Here is a 19437-nt window from a genome sequence, read left to right as displayed (position 1 = left end):
AATGATAGATCCTGTATTGTCTTGTAAAAAAATTTCATTTTTTGTAATACCAATTTAATTATTAAATAGCATATGGAAAAATAATCTTTGGTAGTGTCCAAATATACTTTTTAAAAGGTCTTTAATGCAAACAAGTAAAAGAAATTGGAATTTTTCATCAAGAAAACTAAAAATTATTTGGAAGGTAGATTATTCAGCAATTAATCTTTTTATGTTTTCAGAATTCAGCTGTGGAAATGGTTTTGTCAAAACAACTTTCTCCCCATGTTCAAGAAAGCATGAAAAATGCTGAAGATGAGCAGAAAGTCAATGAGCTACAAAATCAACCTTTAGAATTAGATATTGTGCTAAGAAATGGACAATTAAAGGAGATAGAGGTATGGAAACATGAAAAACACTGACAACATGATTGCTTCATTTACCCAGTGAAATATAATATATTTTAATTACCAAAAACTTGTTTGCACAGAGTGAAAAGTCTTATTTAACCTTTGCCTGATGACCAATTTGGTAACTATATAATTATGTACTAATCAGTAAGTTGTATAAATCTTTCCATTTAAAAGGTAGAAGAGTTTCATGAACATTAGTCTTCTTTCTGTTTCACAAAGTTCCAAAAAACTTACTTATTCAGTAAGAAATTTGGACATTCTGCCTTGTTGTCATTCTTTTTCTTAGGCATATGTGTTCTTTTTTCCTTATCAATATTTGTTTTTACAGCTGAGTTTACATAGCCATGTTTATATAGTTATGTACTTATGGCTATGTAAATAAGTCTAAAATTCTAATACTTGAGCATGTTCTAAAAAATCTAACTATAAATGACTCCTATGGTTTTGACTAAATTTACGTAACAGTAAACATGTATCTAAAATAGGAAAGAGAGTTGATGCATCTAAATAATAAATATGGATAAATCTTCCTTTAGATATTGTAGAACATTTTAGCACAATAGGATAATCTGGTTGTTATTAAATGCTGAATCAGTGGTGAGTTTTAGCCTAGATTTTAACATGATTCTAGTGGGAAACCCTCTTAAATGTCAGAGCCTTAGTTTCTCTGTGTGCAGATTACGAAGTATATAATAGAATGTGTTTTCCAGAAGAAGGGAAAGAAAGAATGAATGAGTGAATACATATTTAATGATTTGCTTGACTTCTTTTCAGAAATTATATACCCAGTTGGAAGCAAAGAAAGCAGCCATTGAGTCACTGGAACAAACGGAAAATCTCAATGAAACAGAAACAGATGCCTTGGTTATCCAAAATATAAGATGTTCGGTGCGTCACTTGGACAATCTGCTTCAGACACTTGTTACCTTGAAAAAAAATAAGGACAGTCAATATTGCCTCCTTGAAGGTTTTCTGGAGCACCTCACCACAGCTGAATCCTCGGTGAAAGCCTTGCTGACAGAAAAGGAAAGTCTGAAAGTGTAAGTACATCAATTTCAGATTCGCGTGTGTTTTATAAAGCATGGCCTCTACTACCCTGGACAGGCGTAGGATTTTCCATGTTTATACTGTGAGACGATATTGAGATTTTAAAATTACAATATGAAAATCAATCCTATATGGAAACCATTTAAGGAAGCTCTGTTAGTTTCATGCAGAAAATTTATATTATTGAGTACATTTTACCAATAATTTTTTCATACAGTTAGTTCAAATCATAAATATCTGCAAAATAGATTTTAAGTTCCATTGAATTCAATATTCTGTTGGTCAAGAATTTCATTCTCAAGTGTGGGGATGGTGGCAGAGAGAAACATGCAGTTGATTGGTGTCAACGTAATTGGTTTAAATAATTTGATACACATTGGATAATCTGAAACGTATGGTAATAATGTCTATTGAAATACTTGCATTCCTTTTGGCTTTGAAAATGATGATAAATGGTTGTAGATATGGCCTTTAAAATTTTTTTATCTTTTATTAGAACAATTGTAGCCTACAGAAAATATGCAGTTCCACAGAGTTCTCATGAACTCCCACCCACCGACCTCCAGTTTCCCCTATTATAAGCATTTTACATTAGTGTGGTACCTTTGTTGCAATTGAAGAAACAATAGTATTATGATTATATTAACTGTGTTCCATAGTTTACCCTAGGGTTCATTTTTTTCCTGGTGTACATCTATGAGTTATTACATTCTTTTTTTTATTCTGGTAACATTTCTACAACCTAGTATTAATTGTTCAACCACTTACAAGTATAAAATTCATTACACAATGTATGTAATGCTGTGCTACTCTCCCCACCATCCATTACCACAACTTCCCATCTCTCAGCCACATGGCAGCACAGCGGGACTGAAGCCTGGGCGCTTGGTGCAGCTTGCAGATGTCATTACAAAGGGCTGTAAGAGCCTAGTCCCCCCAAATCTGGGGGTGTTTGGTCCTGATTGCTGATCACTGCTTTCGATTAGCTGCCTCAGATCCCTGGGGTCCAGCTCTCAGGACAGCCAGTGTCCCAGCCCACCGTTCTAACTCAGGCAAAACCGACAGAGGAGTCTTACAGAGGCAGTACCTTTTTTTCTTACACTTCCTTCTGAGATGCCTTCAAGGTGACATGCTGATGCACTCGTTCATGCTGCATGGGGCGTGAAATTCATCAATATCGGTGACGATTTACCAGCCTCTTCCTCCAGCTCTTCCCAGGATGCTGCCCAGTATTCTGTTAGAGTTTTAAAATAATTGATTCAGACAGGTCCTGCCTGTTCAATGGTTGTTTCGGTGGAGGAACTGATTTCTGGAGCTTTCTACTCTGCCATTTCCCTATAGTCCTTTCTTCTATAGATGTAGTCTTTATGTATAAACATTTCTCTGTTATTGAAAGTTATCTTCTATTTATGGCTAAATGGCTTCACTTTCAGTGAGGGCCTTTGAGGAAATTTAAATGATTATCCTGATGATTGCAGCTTTTTAGTCAATATTATCATTATTGTTGGAAAGCCTTGACAATAAACCAGTTGGACGTTGAGAGTAAATTCTCTCAGTCTCAGACTAAACTTTTTATATGTACTTTACAGTTTACATGGTGTTTTGACGTATATTATACCTTCAACTTCTTGCATTCCTTCCCCGTGGTTCTGTACTTTTATCATACTCATTTTGCAGGTGAGCTTTCTACCTTGTTGCACACATTGAAAGCCACAGTGGACAAGATTCTGATATTTATTTTAAGGAAAAGAGCACTTTTGTAGACAATTTAATCTTCTTTTCTGGGAATTCAAAGCAGAGTTAATTTCTTTTAATGGCATCTAACTGCATGTTAATACATATTAAGCTCCATTTTAATTTTTCTTTTCCAGGGGGCCACTGGACAGCGCAGCCTATCTAGATAAAATTAAAAACTTCTTGGCATCAACAGAAAGAGAGAAAGGTTCTTTAAATGAGCTGACAATCGAATGGGAGACTCTGTCCACGCATGTGACTGACATGGATAAGAAGTTGTTGGGAAGGCGGGTTAGGCAACTTGAGCTTGGCTGGGAACGACTGCAACAACTGGTTCAAAAAAAGTATTCTCAGCAAGTGATGGAATATGATGAACTGACGTCCCTCATGAAGACGATCCAGGACATTGAGATTTCTCTGCAGCAACAGCAGCAAGATTTACAATTAAGGCTGAACTCTCCAGGAGGAGAAGAAGGAAGAAGCCAAAGTGTAGTTTCCTTGGCCACTGAATTCCAGGCTCTCAGGCACAGATTTTCCGTTTTAAAGAGGCGAGCTGAAATTCAGATGAAGAGGATTTGGGGGGAGAAAGATAAGAAGACTTTGGAAGATGCAGTAAATAATTTGCAGACGCAATTGGAAGCATTGGAACCATTAAACCTCGAGGTGGAAAATCAGATCAGGAAGTGTGAAATAAAATATAAGATGAAAGAAACTATTTTATGGGTCAAGACTCTGCTGGGTGAACTCGTTCACACCATTTCCCTTCTCCCAGATGGCGTTCTTTCACAGATCAGAAAGTGCAAGGTGACACACGATGGCATTCTAGATAAGAGCCAGGTTGTACAGTCTTTGGTTGAAGAAGTCAAAGATAATATTCCTAATCTTGCAGGATATGAGACTGATGATTTGAATAACCTCCTACAGGATTTACAGAAGCAATACCAAATGCTAGTTTTAAAATCTACTCAAAGATCACAGCAGTTAGAATCTAAATTGGAGGAAAGACACAAGTTTTTGGCAACAGTAGGGAAGGTTCACCTTTGTCTTCAAGGAAATGAAATACTGATAATTCCCAACATGGAAACACCCACCACAGAAGCTGAACTGGAACGACAGCATGTCACCTTGAAGGCATCTCAGAAGGAGCTGGAAGAAGCTGAAAGTGTAATTTCAACACATCTTCAGGAACTAACGGACTTCTGTAAGGATCTAACTGTGTTTGAAAGATTATTTCTGGCTGATCAGTTGAAAAGTCTTAAGACTAAAGTTGACAGAACACAAAGATTCGTTCAGAAAAAATGTGATGGTGTGGAACACAAAATAAAATTTTACAGAGAATTCCATGAAAAAACATCTTTGCTTCAGAAGGAGATTGACAATATGCAGTGCAACGAACTACTAAATCAAGAAATAAATCCAGGCGTTAAAGAGGAGTTCTGTAGTCTTAAAGACAGACTCATGGTTATTCAGTCTAGTATCTTACAAGTATTGAAATTCAAAGATGTGTTTGACTTTATAGGACTAAACTGGGATTGTTCACAGCTTGACCAGTTACAGACCCAAGTATTTGAAAAAGAAAAGCAACTTGAAGAGAAAATTAAGCAGTGGGACACATTTGTGGCAGAACATGACAAGTATCAAGCATCACTAAATAAAGTAAGGGCTGTGGCTTCACAAATTAAGAAAGATGCTGAAGCAGTGCTAAAAACTCCTAATGCAGAAAGCAGTCTGCTCAATGCTCACATTTTAAATCAGAGAATTGAAAAAGCCATGTGCTTATATCATGAGATGATAAAGAAATTAAGCAAAAATAAGGCCTTTGATGAGTCATTCAAAGAGAAAGAAATACTACAAATAAAGCTGTACGTAGAAGAAAATCGTAAGTTACAGAAGGTTCTCCAAGACATGGTGCTAGAATTCCAACTGAAAGAAATGGATGAAAAGGCTCTTCAGGACAAACTAGGAAATTCCTTATCTGTTTTAAATCAGATAAAATCAAAGTTACAGCAGCCTTTGCTTACAAATTTGGGAATTAAACATATTCAGAATGAAAAGGATAATTGTGAAGTATTTCAAGAACAAATTCAGGCAGAAATTTATACCATTAAAGCCTTGACAGCTACTGAGAAGCAAAAAGAAAAAGGAAAGTCTTCCGAAGCTAGCGATATGGAAACAAAATTACATTACATTGAAGATCTTCAAACACAGCTTAACCCAAGCATTGTTGGGCGCATGGTAAGTTTTTTTTGTTTTTTTTTTAAAAGCTAGGCAGTTAAGGTATCTATTTTTATTTCATGAATTTGTGTTTTATTCTAGTTAATATCTGTACTTCTAAAGAAGTTACAGGTTCTTCAGGAAAATACATGCATTTAATGAGAGGAGCCATTTAAAAAATTACAGTGGACTAGATTGAATAGTAATTTATTTTTGGCCATTTTTTCATTAGATCCTAGAAACATATTTTAGAAGCTGTATCCAGGTAAGGAAACAATCCCGACTCATTCTACACCTGCATACAGTGATACTGAAGACAGGCAGGTCTGACACCATTATTTCTATTTCCCTCAAAGCCCCAGTTGAGCACAAAAGAAAGTTTTTTTAGAGACAATAGGGTATATGGGAAGACGTATGACGTAGAGGAAAGAATCCCAAATAATGGCTGACATTTACTTAGAGCTCATAACATGTTAGGTATTGGGCTAAAGACTTCACATAGTATCTTCATTGTAGCTCTCTGAGGTGGGCACTGTTACTACCTGCATTTTTAAAAAAGGAAATTGAAGTTTAGAAAGAGCAATCATTTGCTCATGTGTTGCAACAGTAACAGAATCAGGATTCAAATTGAGGTCTCTGTAAAAAAAAAAAAGAAAAGAAAAAAAAAAAGCTGAGGCCTCTGGGATTCCGGAGCCAAGACTAACAAAATTGCAGCCGCAGGCCAGATATGGTTGATGTTTTTTTTTTGGTTTTTGGTGCATGGTTCGGAAATCGAACTTGGGTCTCTCGCATGGAAGGCGGGCATTCTAACCACTGAGCCACTGTGCATCCATAGCTGGTGGTGTTATTGGAACAGTTACCCCCATTCGTGTACATCCTCTCTGCCTGCTTTCCTGCCGCACAGCAGCGTTGAAACACATGGCCTGCCCAGCCTAAAATATTTACTATCTGACCTTTTACAGAAAAAGTTTGCCACTCCCTATTATAGAGCATCTCCAGCACATTCCCTCCTCTCCTTCTGATAATAATCCTTCTGGTAATAGGGTCATAGCTTAAGGGTCACTGGATTCACACCATGTTTAGCACAGTGCTTTACCCTGTATTTTCACAATTGTCACATTGAATTTATAAAATGGGGAAATTACTCCCCTCTCTAATTATAAGTGTCATTAGACAATCTATTTGAAGTATTTTGATAAGTGCAAAATGCCACAGAAATATGAAGTCGTATCATGAACCTTCATATGTTCTTTAAATAAGTGCTTAACACATGTTGAGTAAATTGAGTACTTGGCTTTAATTTGGTCGGTTTAATTTGATTTGCTTTCTCTTCAGGAAACAATATGTGTAAGTCCCCTATATTATATGATTAGAACTGGACTGGAAGGGACCTTTAAAGTCATTTGTTTCAACTACTTAGTATTTTAATGAGAAGACCGAGGTCTGGAGAGAGTTAAGTGATGTACCCCAAACCACACACAGCCGTTAATTTAAAAACACAAGAGGTCTGCGTTTTAAAGTTATATATATTGAATATACTCAACTGTTTTAGTTAATTCATAGTCTAGTACAAGAGTTCCAGAGCAGGTAGCTACATCATTAGACATGATTCATGAGATGTAGTTTTGAATTTAGGTTAAATCTCTTAGTAAATCTGGAAGCAAGTTTTGTGAAGTTACTCATTTTTAAGTGCTCGTGTAATATTGTCAAACTTAGCTTATGATAATGTGCTAAGATGTGCAGGCATGTTATGGATGCACCAGGAAAATTCAAAAGTGGCAAAAATCCCCAAAGTTTGACGATGTGTCACAGCCTCTCCTCCCCTGTTCACCAGACGGTCCTGAATGATGCTTATGAAACGATGACACGCTATAATGACGCAGCCACCAGAGCCCAGGGGATCCTTGCTGCCCTGGAAGCCATCATCAGCTCCCAAAAAGTTGATCTGGATAGTCCAGAAGAATCTCTGGAGATCCTTTCTAGGAAACAAGAGGAACTTGAATCCACAATAGCAGACGTCCAAGCCCTCACCGAGAAATTGGGACCCATCTCCAGCCCTGAAGCCAAACTCCAGCTTCAGTGTACTTTACAGGAATTGGTTTCTAAGAGCTCAACCGTGAGGGAAGCAGCCAAAGTAGAGGAAGCTGAAATTGAAAGGTAAATTCTTCTTTATAAAGGTAAGGCTTTATGAAAACAAGATGTAGGGTTTTTTTTTTTCTCTTTATAATAAATGTGTTCATTAGAGATAATTTGGAAAGTATAGAAAATCACCACCTAAAGAAAAATATGGTGAATAGTTTATTATATTTCTTTTTCTTTTTTTTTTCTTACTTAATGTTGGGTACATTCACCAGAATATTTGTAAAAAATAATGATAAAAACAAGCATCTTAGTACCCAAGTGTTCAAAGATAAACATCATTCCCTTTGAATTCTTTCATGTGCTCCTCTCCACTCCTCTCAAAAGTAACCATTCTCCTGAATTTTGTGTCTTTGTGTTTACAATTCCCTTGCGTGTCTTTGTCCTGAAACAATATGTTAGTTTTCGTGTTTTTGAACCCGCATGTCGTGTGTGCGTTCTTCTGTGACTTGATTTGTTTCAAGCTCGTTATTGCCATCCTCAGGTCTGTACCTGTTCTTGCCTCCAGTAGGATTCACTAAACTGGTGATAAATCTTAGGGTCATTTACAGTTTCGCCCTCTCAAACAGGGCTGCTAGGAGCGTTTTCAGATACAGGAGCTTCCCTTCAGTCTGTAGGTGGGAGTGTGTTTTCTAGGTCAAAGGGTGCACTCCCTTTAAACTTTTAGCTCCAAATGATTTCACCAATATCTGCTCAAGCAGCCTCAAAGTTTTCCAAGTTGTCCCGTATCAGTGCCAACACCTGATACTGTGAGACTTAATTTTTGCCAATCTGATGGGTGAGAAGTGGTTTACATTTGCATTTCTGTTACTGCTGCTGAGTTTGAGCTCTTTTTTGAATGTTTATTGTTCGTTCATACTTCCTCCGCTGTAGAATGTCTGTTTAAGTCTTTATCCAATTTCTATTGAGTTGTGTGTCTTTTTCTTAAAGATTTGTAGGGGTTTGTTTTATATTTTGGAGTCCAGTACTTTGTGGTTATATATATGTAGTAAGTATCTTTCTAGAAAACTTCTCCTTTTAGATATCACTCCTGGGGCGGACTCCAGGCTTTATCCCACAGGAAGAGTGATTCCAGGAAGAGGCCAAGAAAGTTGAAACTTGGCAAGTGCCCATAATATGAAAAACTGACTCTGGAGTTTTGCTTATATCTCTGTATTTTCACTGTTACATGGTTTGGGACTGCTGAATATTTCTAATTCCTTGCCTGTTCATTCATTTGTTTTTAAAGAGTTGCTTTTTTATTTTAAAAACTATTTGATACAGAATTTTAAACTGTTTTCAGTGGAGGATTTATTCAGTGTCTATTTTGTATCTATAGTTTTGTGCACAGTGTTTTTTTTCTTTTTTTCCTTATTTGTGCATAGTGTTTTGAAAATATATCAGAACATTATATTGTAGATGAATGTCCTGCTTTTTTTTCTTTATATTATAATATGAGCTCTTTTCCTTGTGTTAACAAACACTTCATAAAAGTACTTGCTATGCAGTATTTTATCAAATGGATTGTTGTAATTTACTTAACCATAATTTTCACTAGACGTTAAAGGTGGTCCAATATTTGTCATTTTATGGTACTATAATGAATAAAAAGATTTTCTTTTATAAAAGTTTTTTTTAATATTAGAGTAAATATTTTATGTTTAGGATTAATTCTTTCAGGTAAATTGGTGAATTTGAGTAAATGAGTCAAAAGATATGAACTTTTTTTTAAGTTAAAATTTTTTAAGTATGAAATACCTTCAAACTTACGGGAAAGTTTAAAGACAGTAGTACAGACCCCACACAGAGAATTCCAACATACCCATATCTCTGCAGATAACCCAGATCCGTCCATCTTACCATGTTGTCACATCTGCCATATCATACTCTCTCCATCGACTTTGCAGTACATCTGTCTATCCATCTATCAGTTCATTTTCTGAACACTTGAATGTGGGTTGTACTCCTTGAACACTTAATACTGTCATGTACGTTTTCTAAGAACAAGTATATTTAGTATGGAACTACCTTAAGAACAGCTATTAAGCTCAAGAAATTTAACATTAATAAAAAGATTTTAGTCTATATGCCAGTTTTTTCACATCCCAGGAGTGCCCTTTTGAGCCTTCTCTCCTCCCTTAGTTTATCCCATCTAGGGTCATGTGTGGCCTGTAGTTATCATTATCTCTTCAGTTGTTCTCTCTCTTTTTTCATTATAGGAACGTATGTACAACCTAAATCATCCCTTCCCAACGCCCCTCAGGCACACGGTTTGGTGGGGTTAACACATTCGCTGTGTTACCCTCACCATCTTCTATTACTAAAATTTCCCCATATCCCCAAAGAGAAACCCTCCATCCATTTTGCATTAACTCCCCACTTCCCCTGCCTTCTGTCCCTGACAGCCTGAACTCTCATTTCCGCTCCTGTGAGCCTGCATATCCTTCCATATATTATTATTTTTTTTTTTTGGCTTGTATAAAGAGAATTTATTAAATTGCAAGTTTACAGTTGTAAGGCCATAAAAATGTCCAAACTAAGGCATCCAGAAGAAGATACCTTGACTCAAAAAAGGGTCGATGATGTTCGAGGATTCTCTGTCAGCTGGGAAGGGACATGGTGACATCTACTAGGTTTCTCACCTGGCTTCTCATTTCAAACAGCTTCCTCAAGGGTAGTTTCTTTCTGCATCTCCAGACATCTCTCTCTGTCAGTTCTGAAGTTTTTTCCAAAATAGTTCCCTCTTAAAGGCTCCAGTAAACAATGCTACCTTGAATGGGTGGAGACACATCTCCATGGAAAACACCTAATCAAAAGGTCCTACCCACAACTTGGGTGGATCAAATCTCCATGGAAACAACTTAATCAAAAAGATCCCACCCAACAATACTGAATGAGGATTAAGGGTACCCAACAGTTTCAAACTGGCACAGTTAACATACAGGTAAAACGGTTTCTCTAGGTTTGGCAGGCCCAAGGCAGGCAGGCAGGTAAGGGCTCTTTTAAGGATGGTACAGGCAGCAGCTTGCTCTGCTCCCCATCCCAAGGTGGTGCTGTGTAGCCCCCCAGAGGCTTCATATAGAGGCTGTGCTATTTCTCCAGAATGAGGTATCTAGATTCTGTAATATCCTGCCACTCTCAGGAAGTTTCTTATTGTTTTTTGGTCCCAGGGGGAGATTCTGAGAGTATGGCTTGGACCCTCTTGGATGACGAAGGGCACTTCCCTGGGGTAAGGACAACCCCAAGATAAAGAGCCTTTCATTTAAGGCAGTCTGAGCTTTGGTAGTGGAAACTTGATATTCTCGTACAGTCAAAAAATTAAGTGTTGTAATGGTGTCCACTAGTGAGGCTTCTTGAGTGGGACTGCGTATCAGCAAATCATCTACATATGAATAAATGTGCTAGACTTCAAGTGTAAGTGGGTTAAGTCCTGTGCTAAGGCATTTCCAACAAGGTGAGGGCTATCTCTAAATCTCTGAAGTAAAACTGTCCAAGTAAGGTGGGGTGGAGTAGCATACTCTGTCCCCTGCCATTCAAAGGCAAACAGAAATTGGGAGTTTGCCCAGGTTGGCTTCCTGGTGCCAGCCAATGCAAAAAAAAAAGGAGTTTATGTGTAGGGATATGCAGAAGAAGGTATCTTTCAATTCAAGGACTGAGAACCAGAGGATCGAGCTAGGGATCCTGTTAAAAAGGGAATAAGGGTTGGGAACTGAAGGGTGTGGGGAATGACAGAGCTGTTTACAGCCCTAAGGTGCTATTCTAACCAGTATGTCCCACTTGGCTACTTTACAGGCAGCACAGGAGTATTACAGGGAGACTGACAAGGAACTAGGAGGCTGGTTTTTAGAACGTTTGGGTAAAGGGTTGGATCCCCATTATATCTTCAGTTTTTCTTTGTTTTGTTTTCTGTTTGTTATTTTTTATTAATTAATGGAAAAAAAGAAATTAACCCAACATTTAGAAATCATATCATTCTACATATACAATCAGTAATTCTTAACATCATCACATAGATGCATGATCATCGTTTCTTAGTACATTTGCATCGGTTTGGAAGAACTAGCAACAAAACAGAAAAAGATAAAGAATGTTAATACAGGGAAAAAAAATAAAAGTAATAATAATAGTAAAAAAAAACCCAAAAAAACCTATAGCTCAGATGCAGCTTCATTCAGTGTTTTAACATGATTACTTTACAATTAGGTATTATTGTGCTGTCCATTTTTGAGTTTTTGTATCTAGTCCTGTTGCATAGTCTGTATCCCTTCAGCTCCAATTACTCATTATCTTACCCTGTTTCTAACTCCTGCTAGACTCTGTTACCAATGACATATTCCAAGTTTATTCTCGAATGTCAGTTCACATCAGTGGGACCATACAGTATTTGTCCTTTAGTTTTTGGCTAGATTCACTCAGCATAGTGTTCTCTAGGTCCATCCATGTTATTACATACTTCATAAGTTTATTCTGTCTTAAAGCTGCATAATATTCCATCGTATGTATATACCACAGTTTGTTTAGCCACTCATCTGTTGATGGACATTTTGGCTGTTTCCATCTCTTTGCAATTGTAAATAACGCTGCTATAAACATTGGTGTGCAAATGTCTGTTTGTGTCTTTGCCCTTAAGTCCTTTGAGTAGATACCTAGCAATGGTATTGCTGGGTCGTATGGCAATTCTATATTCAGCTTTTTGAGGAACCGCCAAACTGCCTTCCACAGTGGTTGCACCATTTGACATTCCCACCAACAGTGGGTAAGTGTGCCTCTTTCTCCGCATCCTCTCCAGCACTTGTCATTTTCTGTTTTGTTGATAATGGCCATTTTGGTGGGTGTGAGATGATATCTCATTGTGGTTTTGATTTGCATTTCTCTAATGGCCAGGGACATTGAGCATCTCTTCATGTGCCTTTTGGCCATTGGTATTTCCTCTTCTGATAGGTGTCTGTTCAAGTCTTTTTCCCATTTTGTAATTGGGTTGGCTGTCTTTTTGTTGTTGTTGAGTTGAACAATCTCTTTATAAATTCTGGATACTAGACCTTTATCTGATATGTCATTTCCAAATATTATCTCCCATTGTGTAGGCTGTCTTTCTACTTTCTTGATGAAGTTCTTTGATGCACAAAAGTGTTTAATTTTGAGGAGCTCCCATTTATTTATTTCCTTCTTCAGTGCTCTTGCTTTAGGTTTAAGGTCCATAGAACCACCTCCAATTGTAAGTTTCATAAGATATCTCCCAACATTTTCCTCTAACTGTTTTATGGTCTTAGACTTAATGTTTAGATCTTTGATCCATTTTGAGTTAACTTTTGTATAAGGTGTGAGATATGGGTCTTCTTTCATTCTTTTGCATATGGATATCCAGTTCTCTAGGCACCATTTATTGAAGAGACTGTTCTGTCCCAGGTGAGTTGGCTTGACTGCCTTATCAAAGATCAAATGTCCATAGATGAGAGGGTCTATATCTGAGCACTCTATTCGATTCCATTGGTCGATATATCTATCTTTATGCCAATACCATGCTGTTTTGACCACTGTGGCTTCATAATATGCCTTAAAGTCCAGCAGCGCGAGACCTCCAGCTTCGTTTTTTTCCCTCATGATGTTTTTAGCAATTCGGGGCACCCTGCCCTCCCAGATAAATTTGCTTATTGGTTTTCTATTTCTGAAAAATAAGTTGTTGGGATTTTGATTGGTATTGCATTGAATCTGTAGATCAATTTAGGTAGGATTGACATCTTAATTATATTTAGTCTTCCAATCCATGAGCACGGTATGCCCTTCCATCTATTTAGGTCTTCTGTGATTTCTTTTAACAATTTTTTGTAGTTTTCTTTATATAGGTTTTTTGTCTCTTTAGTTAAATTTATTCCTAGGTATTTCATTCTTTTAGTTGCAATTGTAAATGGGATTCGTTTCTTGATTTCCCCCTCCGCTTGTTCATTGCTAGTGTATAGAAATGCTACAGATTTTTGAATGTTGACCTTGTAACCTGCTACTTTGCTGTACTCATTTATTAGCACTAGTAGTTTTGTTGTGGATTTTTCCGGGTTTTTGACGTATAGTATCATATCGTCTGCAAACATTGATAGTTTTACTTCTTCCTTTCCAATTTTGATGCCTTGTATTTTTCTTGTCTAATTGCTCTGGCTAGAACCTCCAACACAGTGTTGAGTAATAGTGGTGATAGTGGACATCCTTGTCTTGTTCCTGATCTTAGGGGGAAAGTTTTCAATTTTTCCCCATTGAGGATGATATTAGCTGTGGGTTTTTCATATATTCCCTCTATCATTTTAAGGAAGTTCCCTTGTATTCCTATCTTTTGAAGTGTTTTCAACAGGAAAGTTTGTTGAATCTTGTCAAATGCCTTCTGTGCATCAATTGAGATGATCATGTGATTTTTCTGCTTTGATTTGTTGATATGGTGTATTACATTAATTGATTTTCTTATGTTGAACCATCCTTGCATACCTGGGATGAATCCTACTTGGTCATGATGTATAATTCTTTTAATGTGTTGTTGGATACGATTTGCTAGAATTTTATTGAGGATTTTTGCATCTATATTCATTAGAGAGATCGGTCTGTAGTTTTCTTTTTTTGTAATATCTTTGCCTGGTTTTGGTATGAGGGCGATGTTGGCTTCATAGAATTAATTAGGTAGTTTTCCCTCCACTTCGATTATGTTGAAGAGTTTGAGGAGAGTTGGTACTAATTCTTTCTGGAATGTTTGATAGAATTTACATGTGAAGCCGTCTGGTCCTGGACTTTTCTTTTTAGGAAGCTTTTGAATGACTGATTCAATTTCTTTACTTGTGATTGGTTTGTTGAGGTCATCTATGTCTTCTTGAGTCAAAGTTGGTTGTTCATGTCTTTCCAGGAACCCGTCCATTTCCTCTGAATTGTTGTATTTATTAGCGTAAAGTTGTTCATAGTATCCTGTTATTACCTCCTTTATTTCTGTGAGGTCAGTAGTTATGTCTCCTCTTCCATTTCTGATCTTATTTATTTGCATCCTCTCTCTTCTTCTTTTTGTCAATCTTGCTAAGGGCCCATCAATCTTATTGATTTTCTCATAGAACCAACTTCTGGCCTTATTGATTTCTCTATTGTTTTCATGTTTTCAGTTTCATTTATTTCTGCTCTAATCTTTGTTATGTCTTTCCTTTTGCTTGCTTTGGGATTAGTTTGCTGTTCTTTCTCCAGTTCTTCCAAGTGGACAGTTAATTCCTGCATTTTTGCCTTTTCTTCTTTTCTGATATAGGCATTTAGGGCAATAAATTTCCCTCTTAGCACTGCCTTTGCTGCCTCCCATAGGTTTTGATATGTTGTGTTTTCATTTTCATTCGCCTCGAGGTATTTACTAATTTCTCTTGCAATTTCTTCTTTGACCCACTCGTTGTTTAAGAGTGTGTTGTTGAGCCTCCACGTATTTGTGAATTTTCTGGCACTCCGCCTATTATTGATTTCCAACTTCATTCCTTTATGATCCGAGAAAGTGTTGTGTATGATTTCAATCTTTTTAAATTTGTTAAGACTTGCTTTGTGACCCTGCATATGGTCTATCTTTGAGAATGATCCATGAGCACTTGAGAAAAAGGTGTATCCTGCTGTTGTGGGATTTAATGTCCTATAAATGTCTGTTAAGTCTAGCTCCTTTATAGTAATATTCAGATTCTCTATTTCTTTATTGATCCTCTGTCTAGATGTTCTGTCCATTGATGAGAGTGGTGAATTGAAGTCTCCAACTATTATGGTATATGTGTCTATTTCCCTTTTCAGTATTTGCAGTGTAGTCCTCACGTATTTTGGGGCATTCTGGTTCGGTGCGTAAATATTTATGATTGTTATGTCTTCTTGTTGAATTGTTCCTTTTATTAGTATATAGTGTCCTTCTTTGTCTCTTTTAACTGTTTTACATTTGAAGTCTAATTTGTTGGATATTAGTATAGCCACTCCTGCTCTTTTCTGGTTGTTATTTGCATGAAATATCTTTTCCCAACCTTTCACTTTCAACCTATGTTTATCTTTGGGTCTAAGATGTGTTTCCTGTACACAACATATAGAAGGATCCTGTTTTTTAATCCATTCTGCCAGTCTATGTCTTTTGATTGGGGAATTCAGTCCATTAACATTTAGTGTTATTACTGTTTGGATAATATTTTCCTCTACCATTTTGCCTTTTGTATTATATATATCATATCTGATTTTCCTTCTTTCTACACTCTTTTCCATATCTCTCTCTTCTGTCTTTTCGTATCTGACTCTAGTGCTCCCTTTAGTATTTCTTGCAGAGCTGGTCTCTTGGTCACAAATTCTCTCAGTGACTTTTTGTCTGAGAATGTTTTAATTTCTCCCTCATTTTTGAAGGACAATTTTGCTGAATATAGGAATATTGGTTGGCAGTTTTTCTCTTTTAGTAATTTAAATATATCATCCTACTGTCTTCTAGCTTCCATGGTTTCTGCTGAGAAATCTACACATAGTCTTATTGGGTTTCCCTTGTATGTGATGGATTGTTTTTCTCTTGCTACTTTCAAGATCCTCTCTTTGTCTTTGACCTCTGACATTCTAACTAGTAAGTGTCTTGGAGAACGCCTATTTGGGTCTAATCTCTTTGGGGTGTTCTGCACTTCTTGGATCTGTCATTTTAGGTCTTTCATAAGAGTTGGGGGATTTTCAGTGATAATTTCTTCCATTAGTTTTTCTCCTCCTTTTCCCTTCTCTTCTCCTTCTGGGACACCCACAACACGTATATTTGTGCGGTTCATATTGTCCTTGAGTTCCCTGATACCCTGTTCAAAATTTTCCATTCTTTTCCCGATAGTTTCGTTTTCTTTTTGGAATTCAGATGTTCCATCCTCCAAATCACTAATTCTATTTTCTGTCTCTTTAAATCTATCATTGTAGGTATCCATTGTTTTTTCCATCTTTTCTACTTTATCCTTCACTTCCATAAGTTCTGTGATTTGTTTTTTCAGTTTTTCTATTTCTTCTTTTTGTTCAGCCCATGTCTTCTTCATGTCCTCCTTCAATTTATTGATTTCGTTTTTGAAGAGGTTTTCCATTTCTGTTCGTATATTCAGCATTAGTTGTTTCATCTCCTGTATCTCATTTGAACTATTGGTTTGATCCTTTGACTGGGCCATATTCTCAATCTTCTGAGTGTGGACAGTTATCTTCTGCTGCTGGCGTCTGGGCATTTAGTCAGATTTCCCTGGGTGTCGGACCCAACAAGGTTGTAAGATTTTTCTGTGAAATCTCTGGGTTCTGTTTTTCTTATCCTGCCCAGTAGGTGGCGCTCGTGGCACACGTTTGTCTGCGGGTCCCACCAGTAAAAGGTGCTGTGGGTCCTTTAACTTTGGAGAACTCTCGCCGTGGGGGGTGTTCGTCAGCCGAAGTGGCTTGGAAGAGTGCCAGCCGGCCCAGGGGTCCGAATGCAGGGAGGGTCGCTGGCCGCCACAGCCCAGGAGAGCGCCTGTCTGAATTTCCTAGTCGGCCCCGGACACCAAGCGTGGCGGGAGGGCGCCAGCCGCCGCAGCCCGGGAGAGTGCACTTTTCCCGACCGGACCGGGAAGCCACGTGTTTGGAAGGGACCCCGGTCACCGTTCTCCACGGCCTGAGGATCTCCGATCCAATTCTCCCAGTTGGTCCGGGGGGCCGCGCGTGGTGGGGGCACCAGCCGCCGCGGATTGAGGGGACCACCTGCCCAATTCTGCCAGCTGGCCTGGGAAGGAGGAAGGGAGGGACTTTGGCTGCTTGCCACCCCGCCCGGGGAAGCCCGCACCCCTCGGCGATCTCACCGAAGTGGGTTCTCTCAGCCAGTCAGCCATTCCAGGATGGGGTACGCTGTCTTTTTTATCTCTGTTGTGGCTCCGGGAGCTATTCTGTATCGTTTCTACTCCCCTAGTAGCTGTTTTGGAGGAGGAACTAAGATCCGCGCGTCTTACTAAGCCGCTATCTTCTCCGAAAGTCGGGTATATCTTCAGTTTTAAGGAGGCACTGCCTCCTCCTCTATCTTCCTGGTACACCCGAGACATCGAGGCGCCGAGCCATATATTCTTTATAGTTAACATGGCACGTAAATTTAACATCCCAAATCTATAGCATTTTCATTTATCTTCATACCAGCTAAACCTCAGTAGTAAACACAGAGCTGTGTTCGCACACCTCTTCTGTCCTCCAGCTGTTATGTAGGTCCTGTCACAAACACATGGTTATACGTCATAAGTCACAAACCACTTATTTCTCACCGGGGTTTATGCATTTGCCTTTTAGATGCTGTGGGGAATAAAAAGTGGAGTTGCAACCAAAATAAGCATAGTACTGCATTTATATTTGCTCCTGCCATTACCCTTAACAGAGATATTTATTTCTTCATGCAGCTTTGATCTATTGTCCATTCGTTGCCTTTTCCTTTCAACCTGTGGAATGCTTTAACTTCTCTTGTAGGGCCAGTTTAGTGGTGTCAGAGTCCCTTAGCTTTTGTTTATCTGGGAATGTCTTCATCTATCCCTCTTTTTTTTTTTTTGGCATGGGCAGGCCCCGGGAATTGAAGCCAGGTCCCTGGCATGGCAGGTGAGAACTCTGCCTGCTGAGCCACTGTTGTCTGTCCCATCTCTCCCTCGTTTTTGAAAGACATTTTGCTGGATATAGAATTCTTTGTTGGCAGTTTTTTGCTTTTAGCACTTTAAATATCCCTCTGTCTTCTTTCATACATTGTTTCTGATGGGAAATTGACACTTAATCTTATTGAGGCTTCCTTATTTGTCATACAATGTGTCTCTCTGGTGGCTTTCTGAATTCTGTTTTTATCTTTGGGTACCCCCACGTGGGTCTATTTATGTTTATGAGTTCATTGAGTGTTTTGGATGTGTATATCCATGTCTTTAATTAAATTTGGGAAGTTTTCAGCCATTACTTCTTTGAATATTTTCTCCCCTTTCTCTTTTTCTTTTCCTTTGGGACTCCCACAATGTATATTGGTACACTTAATGGTGTTACACGAGTCCCTTGGGCTCTGTTCACTTTTCTTCAGTCTTTCCTCCTTCTGCTCCTCAGACTGGATGATTCCAATGGTCTTACCTTAATGCTCACTGATTCTTTCTTCTGCTAGCTCCAATCCATGGCAAGGTCCTCTAGGGAACGTTGAATTCCTATTAGTGTGTTCTCAGTTCTGTGTGTTTCCTTTTTATAATGTCTATCTCTCCATTAATACTATTTTTGTGTTCATCTATCATTTTCCTGATTTTCTTTAGTTCTTTATCCATACTTTCCTATTAAGGAGCATTTTTAAAAATTCTTTGTCTGACGTGTCCCAGGTCTGGTCCTCCTCATTTCTAATGCTTTATTTTCTCCTTTGCCTGGGCTATTGCTTCCTGTTTCTTTGTATGCTTTGTAACCTTTTGCTGAAACCTGGACATTTTGGTATTTTAATGGGTTCATACTGGAATTTAGACTCTGAGCCCTCCTTTCCTTAAGTTTGTATCCACCTACTGTTATGACAGAGCTTTCCTTGAATGCCAGGAGCCAACGACAACAACAAAAGGTGAAAAAGAAAACATCTTTCCTTGGATTCGGCAGATTGACCTGTGGGGTTGCCGTCCTTTAGGGTTCATCCATACCTTGATTTTAGAGAATAGCTCAAGGCCAAAATGGCCCTGGGAATTCCCCACCCTATACACGGATGCACATGTCAGGTGATAGGAAGCAGGGTCCTCAGGAGCCAAGCGCTGCGCTGCAGAACCTACAGCCAGCAGTCTCTTGCACCCGGCGGCCACCTGACTGCTGTCCCACAGTGTCATGCAGGAGAGTTCGGGTGAGCTGCCTTCTGTACCCAGGGCAAGGTCAGGGCCAGCACTGGACAGATTGGTCAGCCCTCCATGGCTCAGTATGTGCACAAGGCTGTGCTGGCCTCTCTGGAAGTGAGACC

General features: G+C 38.4%; 1 protein-coding gene across 8 annotated transcripts in view; it reads left to right on the top strand.

Annotated features, from left to right (window-relative positions):
* SYNE2 (spectrin repeat containing nuclear envelope protein 2) overlaps positions 1-19437 on the top strand; it is a 384031-nt gene that overhangs the window by 209984 nt on the left and 154610 nt on the right. For all 8 annotated transcript variants that reach the window (XM_077122415.1, XM_077122416.1, XM_077122418.1 and 5 more), the window contains 4 exons: positions 222-377; positions 1167-1432; positions 3311-5408; positions 7222-7544. In XM_077122415.1, the coding sequence (XP_076978530.1) occupies positions 222-377; positions 1167-1432; positions 3311-5408; positions 7222-7544 (2843 nt within the window). The remainder of the gene's footprint in view (positions 1-221; positions 378-1166; positions 1433-3310; positions 5409-7221; positions 7545-19437) is intronic.

This window comes from Tamandua tetradactyla, chromosome 12 (genome assembly GCF_023851605.1).
Source record: "Tamandua tetradactyla isolate mTamTet1 chromosome 12, mTamTet1.pri, whole genome shotgun sequence".
NCBI lineage: Eukaryota > Metazoa > Chordata > Mammalia > Pilosa > Myrmecophagidae > Tamandua > Tamandua tetradactyla.
The sequence above is the reverse complement of the archived record's forward strand: the minus strand, read 5'-3'. Positions and strand labels throughout refer to the sequence as shown.